Here is a 24,721-nt window from a genome sequence, read left to right as displayed (position 1 = left end):
GACGCCAGCATATTTGTATAATTCTGTATTTTGTATAGCAAAGAAAATAGAAATAAAGAAGTAGAAACAGTAAGATAGTAAGAGAAATGACTTTTGCTGTGTCACATCAGGTCAAGGATAAAACCATTTATTTAGCTCTTACTGTGTACCACACATTGTGCCCAAATCATGGGAATACAAATGAAAGCAAAAATACAATCCCCAACTTCAAAGGAGCTTATATTCTAATGGGGGAAGAACACATGTAAAAAGAAGCTATAAATATTTATTAGAGGAAAAAATTACCTGCAACAGGATATGGTAACAAAAATCCAGAGAATCTGCAGTGAAGGCTAGAGAGGATGAAGGAATGACTGACCTTGGCACTTTTCATTAAAGTAGAGGCAGTGGGAGGAACTAACAGATGAGAGGCAGAGTGTCTATGTGTGCATATTTCTTTTTGTGATTTGGAAAAAGTTTTTTCTTCTCCCTTTAAAAAAATAAATTTGTTAGTATATGAAATATTGTCTTGAAGTTGCAGTCTATAACCCTTTGGACTCTGAAAGTCTTAAGAAATGAAAATCTGTCATGGAGTTATAAGAAATTTTTGTGATGGAGCATGTGGATGAAAAATTTCTGTTAATATGTTATGGAGTTATTAACTTATGTTTGATTCATTCTAATTTTTAAGGAACCTGTTACTTGTATAAGATTTGAACCACTTTGCTTAGCTTTTAATACTCTTTCCACATCTGTATTCCAAAGCTGTCATTTCTAATCCCTTACTCTTTCACTCTCACTTATGATATAATTTTAAAGTCTTTAAAAAAAACTCATTTCTTTTTTGTTTTTAGGAATTCTAGTTGATCTTGGATTAACCTGTGCTTTTATTTGAAGCTTTGTTGGTTGGTGTTTTGGATTTATTCTCCATTCTTGCCATCATAATAGCTCTTTGTTTGTTTGCTTGTTTATTCATTCTTCCAGTCTTACCTAGTCTAGATGGGGTTTTTAATGTTAAGTTTAGTCTCTGCTTTCTTCTGACAGTACTGTCTTCACCTTATAGAGGTCTACACTATGTCATCTTAGGTCTTGCTACTATATTGTTTAGGTGTTGAGTGCTTTGTTCTTCAAGATTTACAGGGGCAAACTCAGCAAGGAAGCTACATATTTTCAACAGGCCTGATGCAGTCTGCTTAAGGGCAAGATCTAGTAGCTGTCCTCCTGGGCTTTCCAGTCTTCACACCCTGGTTTGGGTCTAGGCAACATGGGTATTAATATACTCTCAGGTGGAGCTTCAGTAGGTAGTTATTAGTCTTAGTACCTGTCATCTAGCTGGAAGGTTTAGCAAGATCATGAGACCCAAGGAGAGCAGGCCTATCTCTGTTCTAAGTGGAGGGAAGGAGTCCGCCATCCTCTCAGGATGACACTGTGCTCCTGACCCAGTCCTGTTCTGAGAGACCTTAAGTCTGACATCTTGGCCCATTCATGATTCACATTTCCTTCCCTTATCACTTGTCTGTGGATTGACTGTTATGATTTGGGGCTGGGTTTCTCTTGACAGTTCACGATCACTTCTTGGTTCTGTGTTCCTCTTAGATCTCAGATAGAGTAATGGAGATAATCTATGTAAATGAGTTAACATATATGAAGTACTTTGCAAACTTTAAAGCACCATATGAATACTATTTTGATGATCATCATTAAACATTATTATACTTTGTGGAGGGCACTGGACTATACTGTTTTCTCTTACTCTGCTGCCTTGGTAGGTCTCTTGTCTCCTACCTATCTTTCTAGATTCCATTCATATTACTGTCCTTTCACACACTCTAGGTCCTAGTCAAATTGAGTACTAGTTTCTACTCAAAGCTACTTTTTCCCAGTACAGGGCATTCCTTCTCCCAACTCCATACCTTTGCATAACCAGTAGGTTCCCTCCCTATGCCTAGAATCCTTTTTCTCTTTTGTCCTCAAGTCTGGTCAAATTCTGGTCCATTTGGAGACCTTACCTAATAATCCCTCCCATCACAGTTGTCAGTGTATGCCCTCATCCCCCACTTGCTTGTTTTGATATAGATGAATATAGATATAGATATACACACATATAGTCTGTCCTCATTATTCATGGATTCCACATTTGCAAATTCTCCTTTTTGCTAAAATTTATTTGTAAACCCCAAATCAATACAATGTTTTTATGGTCATTCATGATCATGCTGATTGTTGCCCTTCATTCTTGATGAGGACTTAAATGACTATGTTGGAGTCAAGATACAGTGAGTCCACCTGTGACTCGCCAGACCAGTGTGAGCTCAAAAGGCTTTTCATAGGTCCAGCACAAATAGTCCATATGAACATTTGGAGTAGACATATCTATAAATTTGTGCATTTCATGTTTCTTTTGAGCTACTGCAATTCTCCTTCATTCATAGAACCACAGCAAGCCTTTTCAAGTTAAAAAACTTACTGTCATCATGGTAGCTGACTTTGGTGTTGGTTTTGTCTTATTGAAGGCATCTGATGACATTGCTGAAAACATCATGCCTAAGAGCTAACATACAGCCTGCTTCATTCCATTGGTTACTGGAAAAGCATAAGAGCATCATCTACCATCCAGAATCTAGGCAAGCCATGCCGTCATGAAATGGAGGTGTAATACTGATGAACTTTTCTGGACACCTAAATCTTGACATAATTTTTCACAAACTCTCATGACTGACAGTATCAGAGACCTTGGTCAGATTGATGAACATTGCGTACAGATCTCTGTTCTGCCCCTGACGTTTCTCTTGGAGTTCTTGGGCAGCAGACACCATATCAGCCATTCTTCAGCCCTTCCTTTCTGAAGCTACACTGTCTTTCAGGTAGATGACCATCTTGCAGGTCATCTTTCAGTGTATTAAGGAGGACTCTGGCAAGAATATTGCCAGCAATGACTAAGAGAGTCCTCTTGTCACAAGACAACCTATTTCCTTTACCTTTATAGAGATGGACAGTGAAAGCATCCTTGAACTCCTGTGGGATAATCTTCTCTTGCCATATAACCCAGAAGACTTCGGTCAGCTTTTGTATTAGTGGTGGATCCCTTGGGTTGTAAATCTCAACTGGAATAAAGTCAGCATCAGGTGCCTTGCTACATGAGAAGAGCCAAATGGCATTCAAAACTTCTTCTAAAGTTGGAAATTGAACTAAAGAGGGATTGACTTCAATCTGAGCATTAATTGTTGACAGTCTGTTGAGAACACTTTGGAAATGTTCAGCCTGTGTCTCCAGGATCATATCACTAATCAGTGTGGCTCTATCAGCACTGAGTAGTTGAGATGCCCCATAGGTCTTTGTCCCATAAATAGCCTTTAGGGCTCCATAAAGTGCTTTGAATTATTAATCAGTGTAAAACTGAATATCTTCTGCCTTCTTACTGAGTTGAGAATCCAGCATATTTCTAAACTTTGTACGTTATTTTTGATGGGAGTTAAATTAACTTAGAGAGGGAGGAATTATCCTAGTGATAAACACCGTGGAGTTCTCATTTTTCATTTTTTATCTTCTGAATTTACAAATCATTTTCATCAGGCCAGTCTTAATGTTTGCAGATATTCTGGCTTAGATGAGAAAATGCAGTGCTATACACCAAATCTCTGAAAGCTGCTCCCACTCTTTTTCTACTCCAATGTTGCCAACCATATGTTGTCTCAGCTTTTTCTCCAAGTTAGCAGTGTTGTTCCCAATCTGAGAAGTGCTCTAATCTATTGCCATTGTCTTCTGGTAGTCATCTCACCTTCGGGCCTCCACTTTTGTTGAATGCAAACATTTAGCTTGGAGAGGATGTCTGTGATCAGTCTGTGGCACATACAGCCTTTGTCACTCTCACAACCTGGTGTGTCTCTTATCCTTACAATGACATAGTTCTCTTAAATGCCAGTGTTTGCTATAAGGTTGCATACATGAAGTTTTGTTTCATTTAGGTAAATGGAAGACAGTGTTAGTTATGAGGTCTTGTAATCCACAAGTCTTGAGTAGTGACCATTGCTGTTGCTGTTTGTGACTCCATTCCTCCTAAGAACTCTCTGCCATATCTGCTAGTTTGTGCCTACCCTTGCATTAAAGTTACCCAGAATTATAAGCTTGTCCTTTTTGGTTACATTGATGATGAGGGTCTTCAACTCTTCATAAGAGTTTTTCTTTGACCTAATCAGGATTTAACATGGTGACAGCATATGCACTGATGATGGTGTCATAGTGGTTTCCTGTAGCTGGCAAATGTATTGCCTTGAGTCTTTGGTTCACACCTTTTGATAGGCATACAATGACTAGATTGGTTTTGATTGCACAACTTAAGCCAGCTTCACAGTATTCCCCTTCATGGTGGCCATTCCAGAAAAGGTGCATCCAGCTTTGAATTCAGTAAGCTGGTTTTCATTTGACAGCCTTGTTTCACTCAGGGCTGCTATTTGGCGATACCTCCAAAGTTCTCTCACTACAGGAGCTGTGTGTCTTTCACGTCTACTGGTTTTTGTGTTGCCCATTAGCATGCACACATCCCATGTACCTATGGTGGGTGGATTCATTTTGGTGCATTTTTTGTATGTTTTGATAGCAGGATGGGATCCCACCTGCCCCAACAAGCAGGTCAGGGTTGGATGAAGTAGACTGTCTTTAGAGTACCCCTTTCTCACATTAGGAAGTGAGCAATATCATCCTTCAAAAAGACTGTTCAGGTACCAGGATCTGCTGAATCCCACTACTGCTTCCAGTGAGAAGACAATCCCAAATGCGAGGCCATCTGTGTGCAGGGTTGTGACTACAAATCCCATGTAGCCACACCTGCTTCTTTGTCACTTGAATTTAAGTAATTTAAGGTAAAATGGGTAATATTTTTTGATTCCTGCATAACTTGTACTTCAGTGAGACAGAATTTTGCAAAGTTATCAGCTTCACTGTCTCTTTCAGAGTCACCAAAGTAAAATGGTAAGACAAAGTCAAAATGACTGGTGATGGCTTGAGATTTAGTTGGTGACATTGGTGTCTGATATTTAATTAAGTTCTAACTACTCTACAGCACTTGTTTTAACTCCTTTCTTGGCTATTGGAACAAATTGTTCCCATCCACCCAGTCTACTAGGGGAAGTCTTCACATGCTTGAGGTAGACATCCCCCTAATTCCCCAAAGGACTTGTGATCCCTTCTTACCTTCAGCTTGGTTTAGCTTATCTACCAAAATGGTTCTGCCAGGTGTGTCTACTGTGCATGCTACAGCTTCTTGGAGCCATAAGTGAGAGCTGAGAGAATCAGATAGACAACAAAGCTGGAAAGCAGCCCTAAAAAGAGTTTAACAACCTTCCTACCATAGTTACTAGTTTTCCCTAAACGCACTGTGTACCCCTCTTGGACATACAGAGAACGATGAAAAATTTGAGTTGCCTGATGAGCTTGTTCCCAGATGAGGTCAAACAAGGTGATTCTGCTTTCTTGTTTCAGCTCATACTGTAAATAAGTATCCTTTTTGTGGTTTATTTAGTACCAATTTTTTTTATGTTTGGTGATTTCACTATTTCAAATGACTCTCAAAGCTTAGAGCTAAAGTGATATCTAGTGTTCCTAAATGCAAGAAGGTTGTGCTGTGCTTTAGAGAGAAAGGTAGTGTGTGGTAGATAAGCTTTGTTGGCAGGAGTTATAGTGTTGCTCACTGTGTGTTTCGTTTTAATGGATCAACACTATGGCACAGCTAGTAAAAGGAAGAGAGAATTTGCTAATCTGTAAGTGAAGCCGCTCTGTAAAGTACCAAAGTAAATGTTGTGACCAGAAATTTACAAGAACAATCCTATATTTACCCTAGGAGCAGTGGTCTAGTATTCACTGATTCACAGTGACTTTATAGAGCATAAGTATTGAAAATGATGAGTCAACTGTACACGTGTAATTATACATATACACATATAAGAAGCAGATAAGGCAATTTGACTGGAACCTATAGTATGTGAGAGTGTGGTAATGTGAATAATGTGAATGAAATCTAGAAAGGAAAAAAGAGATGTATATATGTATGTATTCATGCACCTACGTACATGTGTGGATGTATGTGTATATATGTACGTACTTCTCTATTTATATGATGTTTCCCATAGTAGAATGTAAGCTTCTTAAGAACTGAGTCTACTTTATTTTTGGCTTTGCATTTTTATTACCTAAGACATAGATGTTAGATAAATGTTTACCTAAATCAGTTGAATGATAGGTTACAGTAGACTAGCGAATAAAAACAGAGTATAATAGAGTCTTAAATATTTAGTTTAAACATTAGTAGAAGGAGGGGAGGAGAGATATTCAACTAAATATAAAGACTATGTGCTTGAAATGGAGTAGAGAAAAAATGTGAAAAGGGTTGAGTTCATTTTTATGGTGCAGAGAGGTGGCTGGGGTGGAATCAATTAGAGAGGTTAGAGAATGTTTATGTTAAGTGTCAAGTATTTATCTGTGTGTGTATGTGTTTTAATGACAATACTAAATTGTTAACATTGGGGTGACAGTAATTTATTTTTTAGTAGTGAACCATATGATCAAAAATCTATTTATATTGGGGGGGGTCAAATGAAGATATATATATATATATATATATATTATTACATTCAGCTTCACTTGCAATTACTAATTGATTGAAACCTGCTAGTATAACACCTGTTCACAATCAGTTATACGCTAGTAGTGGCAGACAATTGGCCTGGCTAAAATTCTTTAATAGGTTCTTTTGTGAGCTGTTTGGGTGTGTTTTGCTTTATTTTGTTTTATTTTAATTTAGTTTGTTTTTAAGACAAACTTAAGACTTAAGACAGACAGTCTCTACCCTGAAGTCAGATGGGCTATCTGTGACTCAGTGGCTTTATATTGGATGATCAGGGATGGTGTTATGCATCATGAATACTGCATTTGGTTTCTGAAGACTTGGATTTGATTCCCTGTTTGTTACTTAATCTTTCTGGGGCTGTTGCCTAAAGTATGAAATAAGGGAGTTGACCTGATCTTGACTTTGATTCCTTGGAATATTTTAGAGCATATTGTAAAGGACTGGTTAGTGAACATCTAGGAGAGGGTGAAGTGGTTACAATGCACTAGCATGATTTTATCAACTAACTTTATTTACTTTTTTGATTGAATTACTATGTTGGTACATCAGAGAAACCCTATAGATGTGACTTACCTAGATTTTAGGTAAAATTTTGACAAATTCCGTCTTTGCTATTTTTATGATGAGTTTGAGAAAGTTTGGATGGATTCAGAAACCTTTAAATAGCCAAACTCAACGAGCAACTGACATTTTTTCAGTGACTTGAATAGATGATCATGCTTATCAAGTTTATAAATGAAAAGATGCTGAAAGAGAGATAGCTAAAACATTAGAAGACAGGATAAAAAAATGGTCTTGACATACTTTAACCTTATCTATAATAATCTATAATAAAAAGCTGATGTTTTTTCCCCAGTCCTTCAGTTGAGCTGGTTTAGGGAACTCATAGTGAGGAAACTCTTCCAACCCATGCATCTGTAATTGTTTTGTCTCATTCATTCTGCACGTCTTATCTATCACCTCTCTGTGAATAGGTTAGGAAGCATGTTTCATCATTGGTCATATGGCATAATGCTTGGTGGTTGCATTAATAAAAGTTTTTGGGGTTTTCAAAGCTGTTGGGCATAGTGTCACATACCTGTAATTCCAGCTACCATGATCTAAGGCAAAGCTGGGGAACTTGTGGCTTTAGGGCCACATGCAGCCTTTTGACTGAGTCCAGATTTTACAGAACAAATCCTTTTATTAAAGGGATTTGTTCTATGAAGTTTGGATTCAATCTAAAAGCCTTACCCAAGGACCTAGAAGGTCACATGTGGCCTTGAGACTTCTTGGTTGCCACACCTGATATAAGGACTGGCAAATCTCTTGAACTGAGGAATTCTGAGTTGTACTAGGGCTGTGCCACTTGGATGCCTGCAGTAAGTTTTACATCACTTGGGGTTGAGCTGGGAGGGCAGACAGGAGGTGACAAGTTACTTCTGGAAAGAATAAATGGACTTAGGTCTGAGGCAGGGCATTAAGTAGCTCACAGGTCAATCAGGAAATTGGATTCAGCCCATGAGTAGCCACTATATTTTTAGCCTAAGCAAGATGAGGATACTCAGCATTAAAAGAAAAAAATAGCTGTCCTTTATATTAGTATGCTCAGTATATAAATTGTTACCCTGGTTCTATTAAGTCTATTAGTTTGTACAGGACTTCTTAGATTTCTCTGAATCCATGTCATCACTTCTTACCACACAATATTCTATTACATTCATGTACTGTAGTTTGTTCAAACATTAAAGCTTCAATCTTTGATAGTCTTTCATTTTCCTCTGAATGATACTGTCAGTCATTTTTTCTGAATGTACATTTTTTTTCTAGGTATTTGTGTAATCATCTTGCCTAGATTTCAACTGCTATGTCTACTTCAGGGTTTGATTATCTACTCTTTTCCTGGCAGAAGAAATATGTACCTAGGTGTCTTTTTAATTGGCCCTGCCCACCCACTACTGTTCTTGTCCCCACCAAAAAAAAGTTCCACTATTCTTAGCCTAAGTTTCATACTTCATCTCCCTTCCACTTCTACTCTTTATCTTTACATGTTTTCACTTTCTCCTTTTGTTGCTATGTTCATCAAGATCTGCATATAAGTTGTGAAGATATTTTATACAACAGACCTCCATTGTGGAGAATCACTGATAACCACAAGATAAAGATTCCAGTTTAGTGATACTACTGTTAGATCTGAAAGACTGATATGAAAAAAAAAGATATTACTCAAACAAAATCAATACTCTAAGAATTAGAAGGGAAATAGTTAACTTGGAAAAAGTATTTGCAGAAATTTCTCCAATAAAATACTAGGTATAAGTGCCTAAAGAGCTAGGAAAACCTGGGTTCAGGTCCTGTCTCTGACAACATAGTTACTATAAGACCCTGGGCAAGTCATTATCCTCTCAGGGCTCTAGATATGTCTCTATGATTATAAATAATGGGAAAAGTAGCAACTTTCATTGACAGAGGGAATTTCTTCACTTGGGAGTTACCTATATCTATAATGTCACATATTTTGTATCTGTCTCCAAAAGGAAAAAAAAGAATTCCTCATTATGTAAATGATCAAAGGATATGAATGGGTAGTTTTCAAAGGAAGAAATGAAAATTATCAGCAACCATACTGAAATGTTCCAAATTACTAATAGGAAAAAAGCAAGCAAGTTGTTTACAACTCTGTAATTATATCTCACAGTCATCAGATTCACGAAGATGAGAAAAGAAGGAAAAAGAAATTGTTAGACTGTGGGGAGACAAGTATAATATAGCACCACTACTGATGGAGACCTATTCTGGAATGTATTTTGGATCTATATCCCCAAATAACTAAATACTACAAACTGTGAATTAGCTATACAACTACTGAGCACAAAGGACCAGTATGTTTAAAAATAAATAAATTCATAGTAGCTGTTTTTGTTGCACTGAAAAACAAAACTTGTAAACAAAAGGCATACCTTGTAAGTTAGGGGAATGCCTGACCCCTTCCAGGGATTGAGAATTAATGGTGGTATCATTTGCTCCAAATCTCTCTTCCCTCCCTATTTCCCTCGTGTCTCCTATGTGTTTCATTTTAGCCCTTGGGTCTTCCTTCATGTGATTTAAAATGAACCATGTTGCTTTATATTACTGACTTATATGATAACTTTTGTGAAACTCCATGGAAATTATATAACTTGTAGAAGACTAGGGACAGTGGCCAAGCCATTTTGGGATCTAGAATGCTTAAGCCCTAAGGTTTTTATGATGACTTCAGTGTTTCTGAATATATTTTTTTTTATGTGAACTTGAGGTAATTGACTAATTAGTTAGCTAATTAGAAACTCATATTTTCACCACTGGTGAAAATAATGTAATATATGTAATTTATTATATGTAATATATGGTGTAGTATGCTCACTTAGTACCATCTTAATTAACATGAATAAATGATTTTCCTTCTAAAATGAATCTAAATCTGAAACATCTTTATAAAGGTTTCATCTTCAAAACATTTTAATTTTTTCATTCTTTCACCATTTTGCATTAAAATAGTAACCTATATATATACAATTAGAGATATAATCAGCAAGATGTGTCTTAAGTAGTTTTCATCATAACTTCCTCACCCTATAACCTTAATACTTTGAGAAATGTGCTAGATATATATCAGTTAAAACAAGAAGAGAAGATTGGAATGTCTCTATAGAAGGCAAAACACTCTGAAATAATAATCAACTGCCTGAAACTCAAACTCACTAACAAATCCTAACCCACCTACATATTTTGCTCCTAGCACTAGTCAGCAGGGATTTAGTAAGTGTTTACTATGTTCCAAATACTGAAGGACAGCAAACACACTGTTCCTTTCTTCAGGTAGCTCATATTCTAATGGGGTACACATATAAATTACTATTACATACAAGATAAATACAAAATACATGGAAAATCATCTTAGAAGGAAGTTACTAGCAGTATGAATAACCAAGAAAGACTTCTTGAAGAAAGTAAAAATTGAACTGAATCTTGAAATAAGCCAATGAAACTAAGAGGTAGAATTGAGAGAGGAGACCATTTCAGGAGTATAAGCAACCAGTGCAAAGGCACGAAGACAGAAGATGGTGTGTTATGTTCCACGAACACCCAATTGACCAGTGAAACTGAATTGTAGAGTGTGCAAAGGGGAATAAAGGGTGAGAAAATTGGGAAGGGTACAGGTTGTGAAGGACTTCAAGTGCCAGATATAAAACTTTTTTTTTATTTTGAAAATTGTAGAAATACACAGTACACAGTTTATTGAATAGTGAAGTGATATGACCAGTCCTTTGCTTTAGTAGAATAACTGGCAACTGAGTGGAAGACCATTTGGAGTGAGGAGAAAATATAGGCAGGGAGGAAAATTGGAATCCAACTGGGAAAATCCAGGTAAGAAATAATAAGGACCTATGCTGAGGTAAGTAGAGTAACTAAGACATGAGAAACGTTGTGAAGGTAGACCTGCTGAGATTTGGCAACAGATTGAGTATGTGGGGCAAGCGCAGGTGAGAAGTTAAGGATGACCCAGAGACTAGGATGGCAGTGCCCTGTTTAGTAATAGAAAAGTTGGGGAAATGGTAAGAAAGACAATGGATTCTGTTGTGGATAATCTGAGTTTGACAGTGGCTTTATGTCAGTGGCTTTGACTAGTACTTAAATGCTGTATCCCAGGTAGGTGTTTACTACAGTAAGAGCAGACTTCTTGCCAGGAGGTGAGGAAAGAGAACCACTATTACCAGTTTGCCATTTTTAGGCAGGTTAAGAACCACTAAGTGCTCCAGTTTTCCTGAGGAGCATTGTTAGGCTGATGAGTCCAAGATGCATCTAATTTAAGGTGTCCAAAAGGTAATTTGTGATGTGTCTTTAATCAAGGGGAAAAAATATTGGGTACATAGACATGGGAATGGTTTGCATGGAGATAATTGAACCTTACAAGCCGATGAGATCAACAAATAAGATTATAGAGGGAGAAGAGAGGAGAAGACAAAGGGCATATCCATGGTTAGGGGGAATGATTTAGATGAAGATTGAGGAAGGAAAGGAGACTAAGGAATAGTTAGACTGACAGAAGGAGAACCAGGAGAGAACATTGTCTCAAAACCCTAGAAAAAAGAGTATCCACAAGGAGAAGGTTATCATTGCAGTCAAAGGTTACAAAAAAGTCAAAAAGATGAGGATTGCGAATACGCCATTAAATTTCATAATGAAGACATCGCTAGTAACTTTGGAGAGAGCAGTTTCAGTTGAATGATGAGGTCAGAGTTCAAACTGTGGAGTGGTTCAAAAAGAGTAAGACAAGAGGACATAGAGGTTTCTAGTGTGTAGGCTTTTATAGGTAAACCTGTAAGGAAGGAAGATTTATTCTGTGCCTTATGTCCCTGAAAAGTTACATCAAAAAGTTCAAGCATTTGTCCCCTGGACCATTAAGTCTCAAGGATAGCTTTATTGCCATTTAGAAAACTTGGGACATGCATCAGAAATCTCCAAACAGCACAGTTTCCCAGCCATGTTATTTCATGTTTCCCATCCAAATTATTAGTAGATGTCATTCCTACCATAAATAATCTCTATGAATAGATCAGGATTGCGTTCTTTCAAATGCTTGGCAATTCTTTTTCTCATTTTTATTCTTGTGGCTTTGTTCTGATTTTGATCTTTGCTCTAACCAGTGGGTGGTCTGATGCAGGAATAACTCTCACCTTAGTAATGAGTCTCTTTAGATTTGTTAAAATATAACCAGTTTCATTTCTGATGTTTCCAGTGCCAACCATTTATTTTCTTGAAGAAAATGTTCCTAATGTGTCAGTATAAATTCTTTCCAGTTATGGGCCTTTCTCGTTGCTTATTTCTGATCCTGATTTTCCAAAGTATTTCCTATCATTTATAATTCTTCCATCTTCGTTTAGAAGTTATTGACTATCAAAACATTTTCATTTAATTTGAAGCATCTTATGAAAACTACAAAAATACATTTTAAATTATCAAATTAGATATAAAATAGGAAGACATATGCTAATCCAGTGTGATAGCAATATCGTGAAAAACGTTCTGCATAGAGCCAAACATAGAGCCTTATTGATATCAAGATTCTATAAATGCTCCTATTCACTGATGACATTGTACTAATTTGATCATGTCCTGAAAACATACACAATTGGAGAGTTCAAAGAGACAAGAAATGTAAAGGGTAAAGCTTTCAAAATGATTTCAAACTGTAATTGCATGAGCATATCTTTTTTGCACTCATACCCTATTGGTGTTGCTACATGACTGTAAGTCACAGAAACATGCAATCTTAGGAGAATCAAAATTTCAGTTAAACCAGAGGGACAAAGGTATAGTACATGTAGTTAAGCTGCAGAATAGTACCAGTAATGATTTGTGTGCAAAATTTAGCATATATTAAGATTAATGCTTGAGAAAAAATGTAGATTAGCTGTATACCTAGAATGGGGAGAGGAAGGGAGGAATAAGCATTTATTTAGTACCTACTATGTGCCAGACACTGTATAAACACTTAACAAATATCTTCTCATTTAATTTAATTAATAATGATAAATTATAAATGAGTAGGCCAAATTGCTTTCTGAGGAAGGAGGACTCCATCATATTTGGTGAGACCTCTGTGTGCACAATTTATGGGAAAAAAATGACCTTAGAATGTGTTGACATGATAAAAACCTATGGAGAGGTTGCTGTCTCCATCACAGGAGAAATTGTCAGACTGCAGTGCTGAAATCTGTCAGTCACTGTGTCAAAATAAGAATGGCACTGTAAAATTTGAAAGCAATTCATATAAAGTTATAAAAATAAGGAAGGAAGAAATGCAGGAATGTGACTGAATAAACATTGTTTGTTGTTTTTCCCGCTGTTATGAAATTACACTTCAATAAGAAATTTTGAAATAACAGAATTGACCCATGTGATGAATTTTAAATTCGTTACATTAACGATATTTTTGTAAACTGGCTCTATTCCACATGAAAACTATAGATACTGAGTTACTAGACTTTATAAATAATTTTGATCATGTTTAAGATTAAGCTCATTTAATAAAGCATTTCTTTCTCTTTTGCTAATTTTCAGTTATCTCCATTTATTGGGGAATGACTGAAGAAATTATGGTTATCTGAGTGTAATGAAATGTTATTGGATTACAAGTAACTAGAAAGATGAATAATTAGAATTCAGAGAAACATGGGAACTCTAGAATGAACTGATAAAGAATGCAAAATTGAGATATGTATATCTGTGTGTATGCATACACAAACAATATATATATGAAAAATATTATAGATATAAAATCATTACAGTAATATAAACAAAAACCTTTAAAAAAGGAACTGAATTGAGAGGTCATGCAATGATATATCTTGTTCCCCATTAAGATGAAACATTTTCTCCTCTCGTTAAAGACATTGGACACTATGGTTGCAGGATATTCCTTAACATCAGATTTGGTCGTTTTCTTAGTTGATTTTGCTAAGCTAAATTTTCTTGTTATAGTGGAGAGTTATTTGGGGCCAGACATATGAGTAGATGAGTGATGTAAAAAACAAAAATTATCAGGGACTTTTTAAAAATTAAACGTTCAAATTCAGAAGATTGATCAGCATTTTGGGTCATGTGTGTGCATGTGTACATACATGCATGCACACACACATAAGAACGTACAAAACTATACTAAATTAAGGGAAAGAAATTTTTAAGAATAATTAAATATTCCAAACAAAAGTCTTATAACCTTTCATACTAGTCTTTATAAGGGTAAAGGATGTAATTTTGTAAATATTCAATGTTACTTCACAGATTAAAATAAATGTTTTTATTCTGTTTTTTAACTATTTCATGTGACTTTTATCCTTAGAGATTATTTTGAAACTTTTATTTAAATTCATTTTTATTTAAGAAAAACTTATTTTCAAGACAAAGAAAATTAGTTTATTTAAATGAAGAATCAATTTTAAAGTATCCTGTTCAGATAGAAAATTCTTAATTCTGAAAATAATTTCCTTTATTTAAAAATTTTTTACACATTTCAATCTATTTATATTTTCATATTTTTGTTTTGGGAGAGGAGGTTTACTGGTTGTTTGGGGGTTTTTTGTTGTTGTTTTTAAATATTCAAAGATAATTTAGAGGAAGCCTGGTGAAATGAAAAGAGCGGTATCCTTGGAGTCTTGAGGTCTATGTTTATTAGCTCTGTTACTTACTAGACATGTGGACTATGCACAAATCACTTAGCCTTTCCGTGTTTTTGTTTGTGAGAGGGAATGGTAATATTCAACTATATATTTTCCAAAGTTTTGTGAGAAAAGTATATTGTAAAGTTTTAATTGCCATGAGTTTTGTTTGTTAATTTTAAAATTTATATATTTTTGTCACTTATTTGAAGAAATTTCTTTTAATTACTTGCCATTTTCCCCTCTATACCCCTATATTTTAAGATTTATTTTATTTGACTGTGTATGAATGACTTGACTAGAAAAATAGTACTATGTCTGAGTGGGGTAAATGCTTATTATGTATAATGTATATATCATCGTTAGAGTACTGATCATTTTATTTGTTAAACTGCATTTTAAGAGAATAATTGAATTCTAATACTGATCCTTGATTATCACTTAAGTGTTGCTTACTGATAGATCTTTTCCCTTATCTTTTGTACAATAATGTGTAGCATGATTATTTATTTTTCTAAACTTGATTATTCTGAGAATATCTATGATATAATAAAGGTAATAAATGACCATGCTCTGACATCATGTTCCCTAATTCTAATGGTGAATTGGTGTTCTGAACAAAATAGATATGAAATGGGTGAAATATACAAGATATATTGACCAAATTCTATATTTAATTTAAAGTTCAGATATTTATTGTCTGACTTCTGCACAAAGTATTAATAGTTAGAACTCACATATGCATATGTATATGCATGTATACATGCATGCATATATACACACGTACATATATACACACTGTTATAATTAGAATATATATGTTTTAAATTTTTAGATATTTCCAAGGTAGCATTTATTTTAATATCTAGGTCAATTACTTCACATGGAAAATATGTATAATTATTATTTAAAGCCATTTTGATTACTTAGATTAAACGTACAAATATTTCTAATTAGCAGCCCTTAATGTGACCCCTTTTACTGTGTGTATGGCTACATTCCTGTAACATTAATTCATTTCATTTAAAAGTCATCCGAATATATCATAGTATAATTTTTTTAACTCTTTTGTTTATTTTTGTCCCACACTTTTAATTTTAGGACAAAACGAATACTGAACAGATCCATTTACAATAACTGAAAAGGCTGTCATTATAAATGTTATAGTTAATCTTGTTGAGAATATTCTTATTAAGAAATATAAGTTCCCTAAACTTGTCTTTTTTTCCCAAGGTTTTGCATATTATTTAAGTTGATGAAAAATATTGTGCCTTTATTTGAAGTAGCACCATTCTGTAGACTAATGTCAGAGGTTTAAATTATTAAACTGTAAAAATCATTCAGTAAAATAAGCCTTTTTTAAAATCCCCTGACCCTCCTTAGAGTAGTGTACAGTTGTTTTCCCACTAAAATGATATGTATCTATTTTGTATTCTATGAAAATGAGCAACTTTTAAGGAACACTATGACCAACAGTGGAAAAAGAAGTTAACAAAAAAACAGTAGACTGTTTTTGTAAAGATTCTGTGCTGTATTCTTTTAAACATAATTATATACCAGAAAATGTAATATCCTGCAAATCATATTTAAGACTTTCATATTTTTATGTATTAGGTAGAAATCTGCTTTTCAAAAATATACTTCATTGTAACTTTTCTAACATCTTATTTTGGTTTCTAAAGTTTTTAAGTTCAGATGTTAATATTTTGTAAATGAGTTAGTATCTCTTTTAAGTGACAATAATGAAAGGATGCTATTACCTTTACTGACGTCAGTGAAAGGGTATTATCACTTTCATGAATGTTGATGAAAGGCTGTTACCACTTTGTGATGGTGATGAAAAGATTTAGCCATTTAATTCCCTTTTATGTTTTATGTATAAGCAAAAAAGCATATTTAGATTACAAGTGATCATTTGAATGTTGAATATTCTCTTATATTTCTGCTAGAATATTGTCTGCATATCCCTCTTCTTTTCTCCCTATCCCTAGTACATATATATACGTATATATGTATATGTGTATGTGTATATGTATATATATGTATGAATGTATGTATGTATTTGATGTTTAAAAAGGCTTTTCTTTAACTAGGGAATTGCTGTGTAGTGTCAAGTTATTGTATAGACTACATAATCAGTATTCTTGTATTTTTCCTAGCAAAATTATTATAAGTTAGATTTTCATTTTTGTTTATTTCTCAGTTAATGAACAATTTTATTTAAAAGACTGTCTTTATATTTTTATAGGAACTGTAATAGGTGTTGTTATTTACACTGGAAAAGAAACTCGAAGTGTAATGAATACATCCAATCCAAAAAACAAGGTAGGCTAGATTTAAAAAAAAAGTGGCTGCTTTAATTTTATTTTTCTTTTCAATGGTCTTAAAGTACCTATAGTTCAGTACAGTTTGTGCATTTTTAGTTTGCCATATAAAAAATATTGAACAAGCATTAGCAGTCTTAATTTACTTGATGATTTGACAGTGATAGTGCTGTAATTCTTTGTCCACTGAGATGAATTTCTAATTGTTTGCTTTCAGCAACTTAAATTGATTTATCAGTATACATTTAGCGCACCCTTCACTTTGAAAAAAATCCAAATTTAAACAGTGTACAGAATACACCTGGGATTATATAAGTAATTGTGGGCCTCTGAATTCATTTGCCAAGGCAGGATGTAATGGCTCATTTTTCACACTTCATTTTTAGCTTTCAGTAATCTATATAGTTTTCAGACAAATGTATCATAGTAATTTTTAAGAATATATTTAAAATGTTTTATTCATTTATGATATTTATATTGATAGCAGTATTTCTACAGCCTTCAGTTTTTTAGAAAAATTACGGTAGACATTAAAGATCAATTCTGTAGGCTATATAAACCTTATTTGTATTCCTAGGATTGTTGAATGTACATTAGCCTTTTTTGAGCAATTCTAAGATTATATTAAGATAACAATATTTAAACAAGCTCAAAAGGTTTATGTCAGTGTTAAAGAACTGTGTATGAAACTTAATACTAATTTATTATGTAATTTGAATGTTAGCCTGACATTGAAAATATGATTTTATAGAGTACATTTTGTGTTTAGGTAACTTTAAAGAAAGTATTTAGAATTGAGTATCATAGTGTTATGAAAGCATCCTATTAGAAAGAACTTGCACCATTGCTTCATTGAAATGTAATCTGAACTAAATAGTTGTTCAAAAGTCAAGAAAATGCCAACAAATCTCACATATAGCAACTCTATTTGTAGCACTTTTATGCCACCACTCAAAAGCTTCTATTAACTGCCTTCCTTTCCTTCAGAGCATAAACCAAGATACTCTTCTCACACCAATACACAAGAGAATTATGTGGTTAACTCCAATTACCTCTAATGGAATTTGCATGATAAATCTTCTGCATTTGATGGGAAACTATAAGTCTTTATACTTATTTATTATATATTTCTACTGATATCAGAAAGGACATTTTGTTACTCATATCTACATATAAATATCACAGAAAATACTTCACTGTAGTTCTTTTACATAGTCACTTAACTATATTAAAAATTAATATCCTAAAAAGTTAGCTGTTGCTAGTGATAGAATCATGTACACATAGTATAATTCTGTTACAGCTGTATTACAAAGTAAAAGTGAAGAAATTTTTTCTTTTTGTAGATGAAACACATTTTCTAGATAATAGCAGACATTTAACTTAAGCTTTTATTCTCATTCTTTGCATTTTAAAAAAGTTTTTAAAGTAACTGGGCAGGGATGAATATTGAGTTGTTTATAATAATATTTTGAGGGGACACTATAGCTTTTAAACTCTCCCAGTATACTTACCCGTGTGCTCCTTTTACTCTATAACATTGTTCTCTTCGTTCCATCATTCTTAATCTTCCTGTATTTATCCTCCTCCTTGGCATTTATCTGACAATTTTTCTCCAGCTTTATCATTTCATTCCCTCTTTTGTACTACTACTACTTTCTACCTGTTCCAATCGGGTTCATGATTAATGACTGCAACTTAGGGACATAAATTCTATAAGATAAGTCATTTTCAAGCTTATTTTAAGCAGATTATTGTGTTTAGCTTATTTTCTTAATTAGATTGACTAATATTCATTAAGCACTTAAGTGCTCCTTACTAGGCATTGTGTGATTTCTATTTTTCTTTTTTGTTTCTTTTCTATAATTCTACTAACTTTGATTTTTACTTCCTAAATGGTTAAGGAATTACGTGGTTGCATGTCCTACTCCCTAACCCCCATATTCAGAAAAATAGAAACAAATGAGTGATACAACAATTTTTTATGAAGCATTTTTCAGAGTTGGGTCACCAGCAATAGATGCTCAGAAAAGACTTATTTTGCATTTTAAATAGTCGTATGTAATCTTCAGGAGAGATTACACAGTGAAATGTCTGTTTGTAGATAAAAGTAAGCTTTTCTATATGGTAAAACTCCTGTCCAGAATGATACACTACTGGAAGATCACTTACCTGAACTATATGAATGGGCGAAAACATGCCAGATGAATTTCATCTGGACATGTTTAATGCTAGAAAAAAGTAAAGGAAAAATTTGCTTATGAGAAGTTTAACTCTGAACTGTCATTTACAACACAGGAAAGACATTCAGGAGTCTTATTTGCTCAGGGAATTTTCCTAAAGACAGTATAATAAGTGTTTTGCTACAGCAAAGAAGAGTAATAAATCATTGGATAGTAAAAATTTAGAAAAAATTCATAAAACACACTTGAGTTAACCACTTTGCATTGGTTGAATACCAGGTGAGTTATTTTGCTTAATGTATAACTTGCCTGGGAAGTAAAATTGAAATAATCAAGGATGGGGAAGGAGAGAAGGCTTCTATATAAAAAATAAACAGTGATCCCAATGAAGTGAAAATTATTTATCTGGAAAGATTACTAAAGATATTATCAAAGTATGCAACTCATAGGTATCATAAATATGGTGAACATTACATTGTCACCTAAATACCCCCGGTACCCTGAATATTGGTTATGAAGGGTATGATGAGTCTTGAGTGCCACAAAATCTTTTCAGCCCATCTGAAACCCTAAGTTTGCAGTCAGAAGGTCCTTATTGCATTTCACAAATGTTACCTGAGAGTTAATGAGCATGTTAACATGTTACAGATACTAAGATTAAAGAGTTGTCAGCTAACAGAATGGCCCTGAGGGAGGAGGACACTGAACAGATAGATATATTTTAATGATGGAAGAGGATAGCTAGGTCAAGACTAGGGAGACTAAATAATCTACACACAGTTAGTGGTGAAGCTAGCAATAAATCTTGGGTCCCCCAACTTGTAATTGAAATTTCCAAACACTCATGTACTCTTACGGAATTAGTAGAAAATGACTTTTGCATCCCCCAGCAGAACTTAGCACACTGCTAGGCACTTAATATGTGCACAGTCCCTTCAAGTCTCCACCAAAGTCCCACCTCCTGATCCACCCCAGTGCTACTGCCTTCCCTGTAACATTCCCTCCACTCTCATTTGGCATAGTCATATATATGTTGTTTCCCCCGTTAGACTGTGAGCTTCTTGAGGGCAGGAACTTGTTATGCCTTTCTTTTATCTGCCTGGAAGAAAATGCACTTTACATATTTTTCATGACTTTATATGAGTAGATTTATAGGAGAATGAATATCTAAATTCCCAGTCTTTTTTGCCACCAATTTTCCCCCTCTAACTCCTAGTCATTGTATCTGTTTTTCCTGCCTCCGTAATGCCTACCTTGCATCAGTGATACTGCATTTCTTCAATATTCAGTTCCTCCCAACTTTCCTTAAATTAAATTTCTTGTAATAATCTCTTCTCAAAAAAAATGGTATGTTGTCCCTTTGAGCTAAGGCATTTTCTATATGTTTCTGGAAAAAATAAAACTTGTAATAGCTACCAGAAATGATAGTAATTTTGTTGTGTGTTGTGTTTAGAGAAACTGTTATTATATGTGTATAGTTGGAATTTCATTGATTCACTTGGTCCTAGGTCCTACAATTTTACCAAATTCTTATAATCCTAACTTCAATATTGATAATCCAGCAAACATGAGAAATCTCTTGAAGTCTTTGAAATTCTTTTATGAACATATTGAGAGTGCCATCTGATATTCCTAGTTGTCAGTTTGAATTGATACTGTATTTGTGTAATAATCTTTGTCTAGATATGGAAACTAAAAATACAGTTCTTTGATTTTTCTAATTACATGGAATATAAATTCAAAGGGGAAGATAAATGCTTGAATTTTATCTCTGTCTACAGAATACTCTTCTTGCTCACAGCTGCTTCACACAACTCATGCTTGAACCAGTGTTTAAACATTATAACACTCAGTACATATTTAAAGAGTTGAAAACTATTTTCTTAGAGCCATGAAAGATTTTCTTTTTAAATTTTATGCAAATAGAAAGTTTTTATTCTCATGTAATTATCTTTACAAAAGAATTTTGAGAAAGTTTAAATTACAAGGGTTGCAACAGGAGTTATGGACTGCTTCTTATAACATAGCCTTAGACGTATTTAATAGATGAGACTTGATTACATTTAAGAAGGGGAAAAATTTCTTATAGGAGGTTAGGAAAAATCAATTGTGACAGGTTGCCATTTTCACGCCATTCATAATAATAAGTTGCTCAGAGCAGGAACATCAAGGATGAAATGATAATACAAATTGCATGAAGCAGTTATTGCAATCCCTTGAGTATATTGATTTGTGTTTCTAATAAAAAAGATGCTTTCAAATGTCTCATTGACAAAGAGACAAGTGATATGTGCCATTATGTGAATTAGAATGGCCTCTTATTATCTGAGTCTTTGTAAAGACATTTTAAAATAATAGAACAAAGTAGAATCAGCACAGTTACAGTGCATACTTACTGTGGAGGAAAATTAACATAATTTTAGAGAGTACATTCCTTGTCTTGAAAAACAGTTTAATTTTTAATATATGTATGCTTTACGTGAAAATTTATATTTAAGATAACAGAACAGCCCACAATTATTGTGCATTTTATATATATATATTTTTTTTTTCATATTACCCTGTGGTTTTTCTTAGTAGTTGCTTTCTAAAGTGGTATAATATTTTTGGATTTAAATACTTGTTTAAAAATTTGAGTATATGTTTTATAGCAGGACTACATGTTTGAAATATAGTATTACAGTCAATCCACTTGGATTAAAAAAACTCGTGAGCATTTTTAGAATAACTATTATTAATATTAACAAATCACAGTGTTTTAGGGTCTCATCAAGAAAGGATTAACTCGAAAAGCAAACCTACAATAAAGTAATTCAGTAGCGTATAGACAAGCCACAGTATGGTTCTTAGGATTATGACAATACACATACCGCCTTCGCTTGTATAATCAGCACACTTTGATTTTACAGCTGCTAACAATTAAAAGTTGTGCTCTTTCATCTGAAATGTGAACATAAATAAACTTATAATTTCAGGCAGCAGTAAAGAGGCAAAATGTTAAATGTTGAAAAAAAACATTCCTAATTATAACATCTGGGATATATTGTTATATCATAGTATTGTTGAAAATATCTAAAATAAAAAATTTTCAATTGAGTCTTTAAATTCCATTTAAGTATGCATCTGATTTCAAGTTTGGGAAGCAGGTGTTTTCAGTTGAAAAATATCTTTATTATTTGAATTGTAAGTTCTTTCCTAAATCATACTAAAGTATTTGATAGTTAAATATTGTCACGTTATTGTCCTTTAATGAGCATTTATTGATAATGACAGTGGACATTTTTCAAGTAAGAATTATGATGCTTCTAGTTGATGGAATTTTTTTTAGAACCTTATTTTGGTTTTTGAACCATCTCCCTCACCCTCTAAGCCTATAATGAAAGCATATTATAAGTCAAGAATTTGAAAAATATTTTTCCTAATAATACTTTAATCACCCTAAAATAATCCAAGAGTACAAAATCCTACCTGCCCAGTGCAGTACAGTAAAAAAAGTGAGTCCCAGTATCTGAGTTCAGATTTTTGCTCCGCTCTCAATATGATCCTGGGCAAGTCATTTAAGCTCTTTGGGCCTCACTCTCTTTATCTGTAAAATGAAAAGGCTAAATTACATTACCTTGAGGGTCCTTTCCAGTTCCAGATCCATTAGTTTGTGTTGATAGGACAGTTAAACAGTTAGAAACGTGATCTGAAATATGACCATTAAGTCTGTTCTTAAGTGAGGAAGCCTAACTTCAGAGTCTTCTTCAAAGCCTTCAAATAGGATATGAGTATATATTTAAAAAAAAAAAAAATCCTAAAACCAAGATTTCTTTTACTTTTGAATTAATTTTTTCTAGAAAATTTCATGAACCTTTTTTCATGATGACCTGTCTTAGTTTTTAGATACTTGAAAATACCTGTTGAAGCCTGTAATTCATTGACTGCATTCCTTTATAGTCAAACTGAAGTAATCACACTAAACTCGTCTTTTCTACAACTACATTCAGTAAAACATGTGCATGATAAATTTAACATAAAATTAAGTAGCTTTCATTTTCTCCATGTAATTAGCATTGACAACTATTAATTACCTTTTGCAGAACATTAAAAATATATGATGCAAAATTCTGAGTTTTACAACTATAATAAGATATCAGTTGTCAGGGGTTTCCCCCACAGGTGCAGTTATCTGCAGCAAAGAATATTCCTAATGGAATTTTTAAAATATAATCAAAACTAACATTTCGCATTTTTTTAAATCCCATCAAGAATAAAATATTTCTGATTTTTGTTATACATTAACCTCTTTAGAACTTAAAAAAAGAAATAAGATGCAACTGTGTCTCCACTCCTATAATTTAAAGTAAAATAACACTTTTTAAAGGGAGATGACAGTCCAGAGTGGAATATAATATGCCTTCACTATAAAATGCTTTCAGTTCAAAGTATCTTTGTTCAAAACCCAGAAGCAGCTCAGAGAATATCTAGTCCATCACTCTCAATTTTTACAGGTGAGGAAATTGAGGCCCAAGTGTGTCAGGTGACCTGACCAAGGTGACGTAATGCAAGCAGTAAGTATCAGAAGTAGTGGTGGTGAAGAAATTGGGGCTTAAAGATAGATGTCATGTGACCTACCAAAGGTCACACAGTTCAGGTAGTAGGTGTCAGAGGTAGCGGTGATGGTGGTGGTAGTAATAATAGGAGGAGGAGGAGAAGTAGCCTACTATGTGCCAGGCATTATGCTAAACACTTTACAAATGCAATCTCATTGGACCTTCACTGCAATCCTGAGAAGTGGGTGGCTATTATTTTCTCAGTTTACCGTTGAGGAAACTGAAGCAAAAAGAGATTACTTGACTTGCCAGAGGTCACAGTGTTCGAGGTGGAATTTGAACTAAGGTTTTCCTTATTCTAGGCCCAGAACTATATCTTCTGTACCCCCTAGCTGCTCCACTGTGGAATTAAAATCCAGATTTTCTGATTTCAGAACGAGTACTTAGAACTAACTGAAATTATTATTATGGAGTCACATCTTCTTAGGTTCTAAAGTCAGTGCTAAGTAAACAATTACATGCTGTTAAAAATTCCCCTTACTGATTCCATCTTTCTCCAATGAACTATATGCAAAGATACTGATCTTTAAGACTGTAGGAGCTGGAAAAGGTTTAGGGTCTCTTTAGAAGAAAGCAGTTGGCATCATCAAACAAAGCTGAGATAGTTGCTGTGGAGACTAATATAAATTTTATTTTTCATAACATTTAGGCTGTAGTGTTGAGCTGGAGAGAAGGAACAAGGACTTCGTGTTCAAATGGCAAAATGCAAAAACAGATAATTACTTAGTTGGCAATAAAATTGTTGATTAGTGGGGAAATACTGTTGAAAGGGTTTTACAGAATGTGATTTTATTAGAAGGTAGTCATGTCATCATGTAAATGTTTCTTCAGTTTTACT

General features: G+C 34.0%; 1 protein-coding gene across 8 annotated transcripts in view; it reads left to right on the top strand.

Moving 5' to 3' along the window:
- The window catches only part of ATP9B (ATPase phospholipid transporting 9B (putative)), a 481,309-nt gene that overhangs the window by 250,901 nt on the left and 205,687 nt on the right, over nucleotides 1-24,721 (top strand). For all 8 annotated transcript variants that reach the window (XR_011965979.1, XM_072604052.1, XM_072604050.1 and 5 more), the window contains one exon: nucleotides 17,030-17,106. Coding sequence is in view for 7 of the 8 variants with exons in the window: in XM_072604052.1 (XP_072460153.1) it covers nucleotides 17,030-17,106 (77 nt within the window). In the remaining variant the exon portion in view is untranslated. The remainder of the gene's footprint in view (nucleotides 1-17,029; nucleotides 17,107-24,721) is intronic.

This window comes from Notamacropus eugenii, chromosome 4 (assembly GCF_028372415.1).
Source record: "Notamacropus eugenii isolate mMacEug1 chromosome 4, mMacEug1.pri_v2, whole genome shotgun sequence".
NCBI classification, from domain to species: domain Eukaryota; kingdom Metazoa; phylum Chordata; class Mammalia; order Diprotodontia; family Macropodidae; genus Notamacropus; species Notamacropus eugenii.
This window is presented reverse-complemented; position numbering and strand designations above follow the sequence as displayed.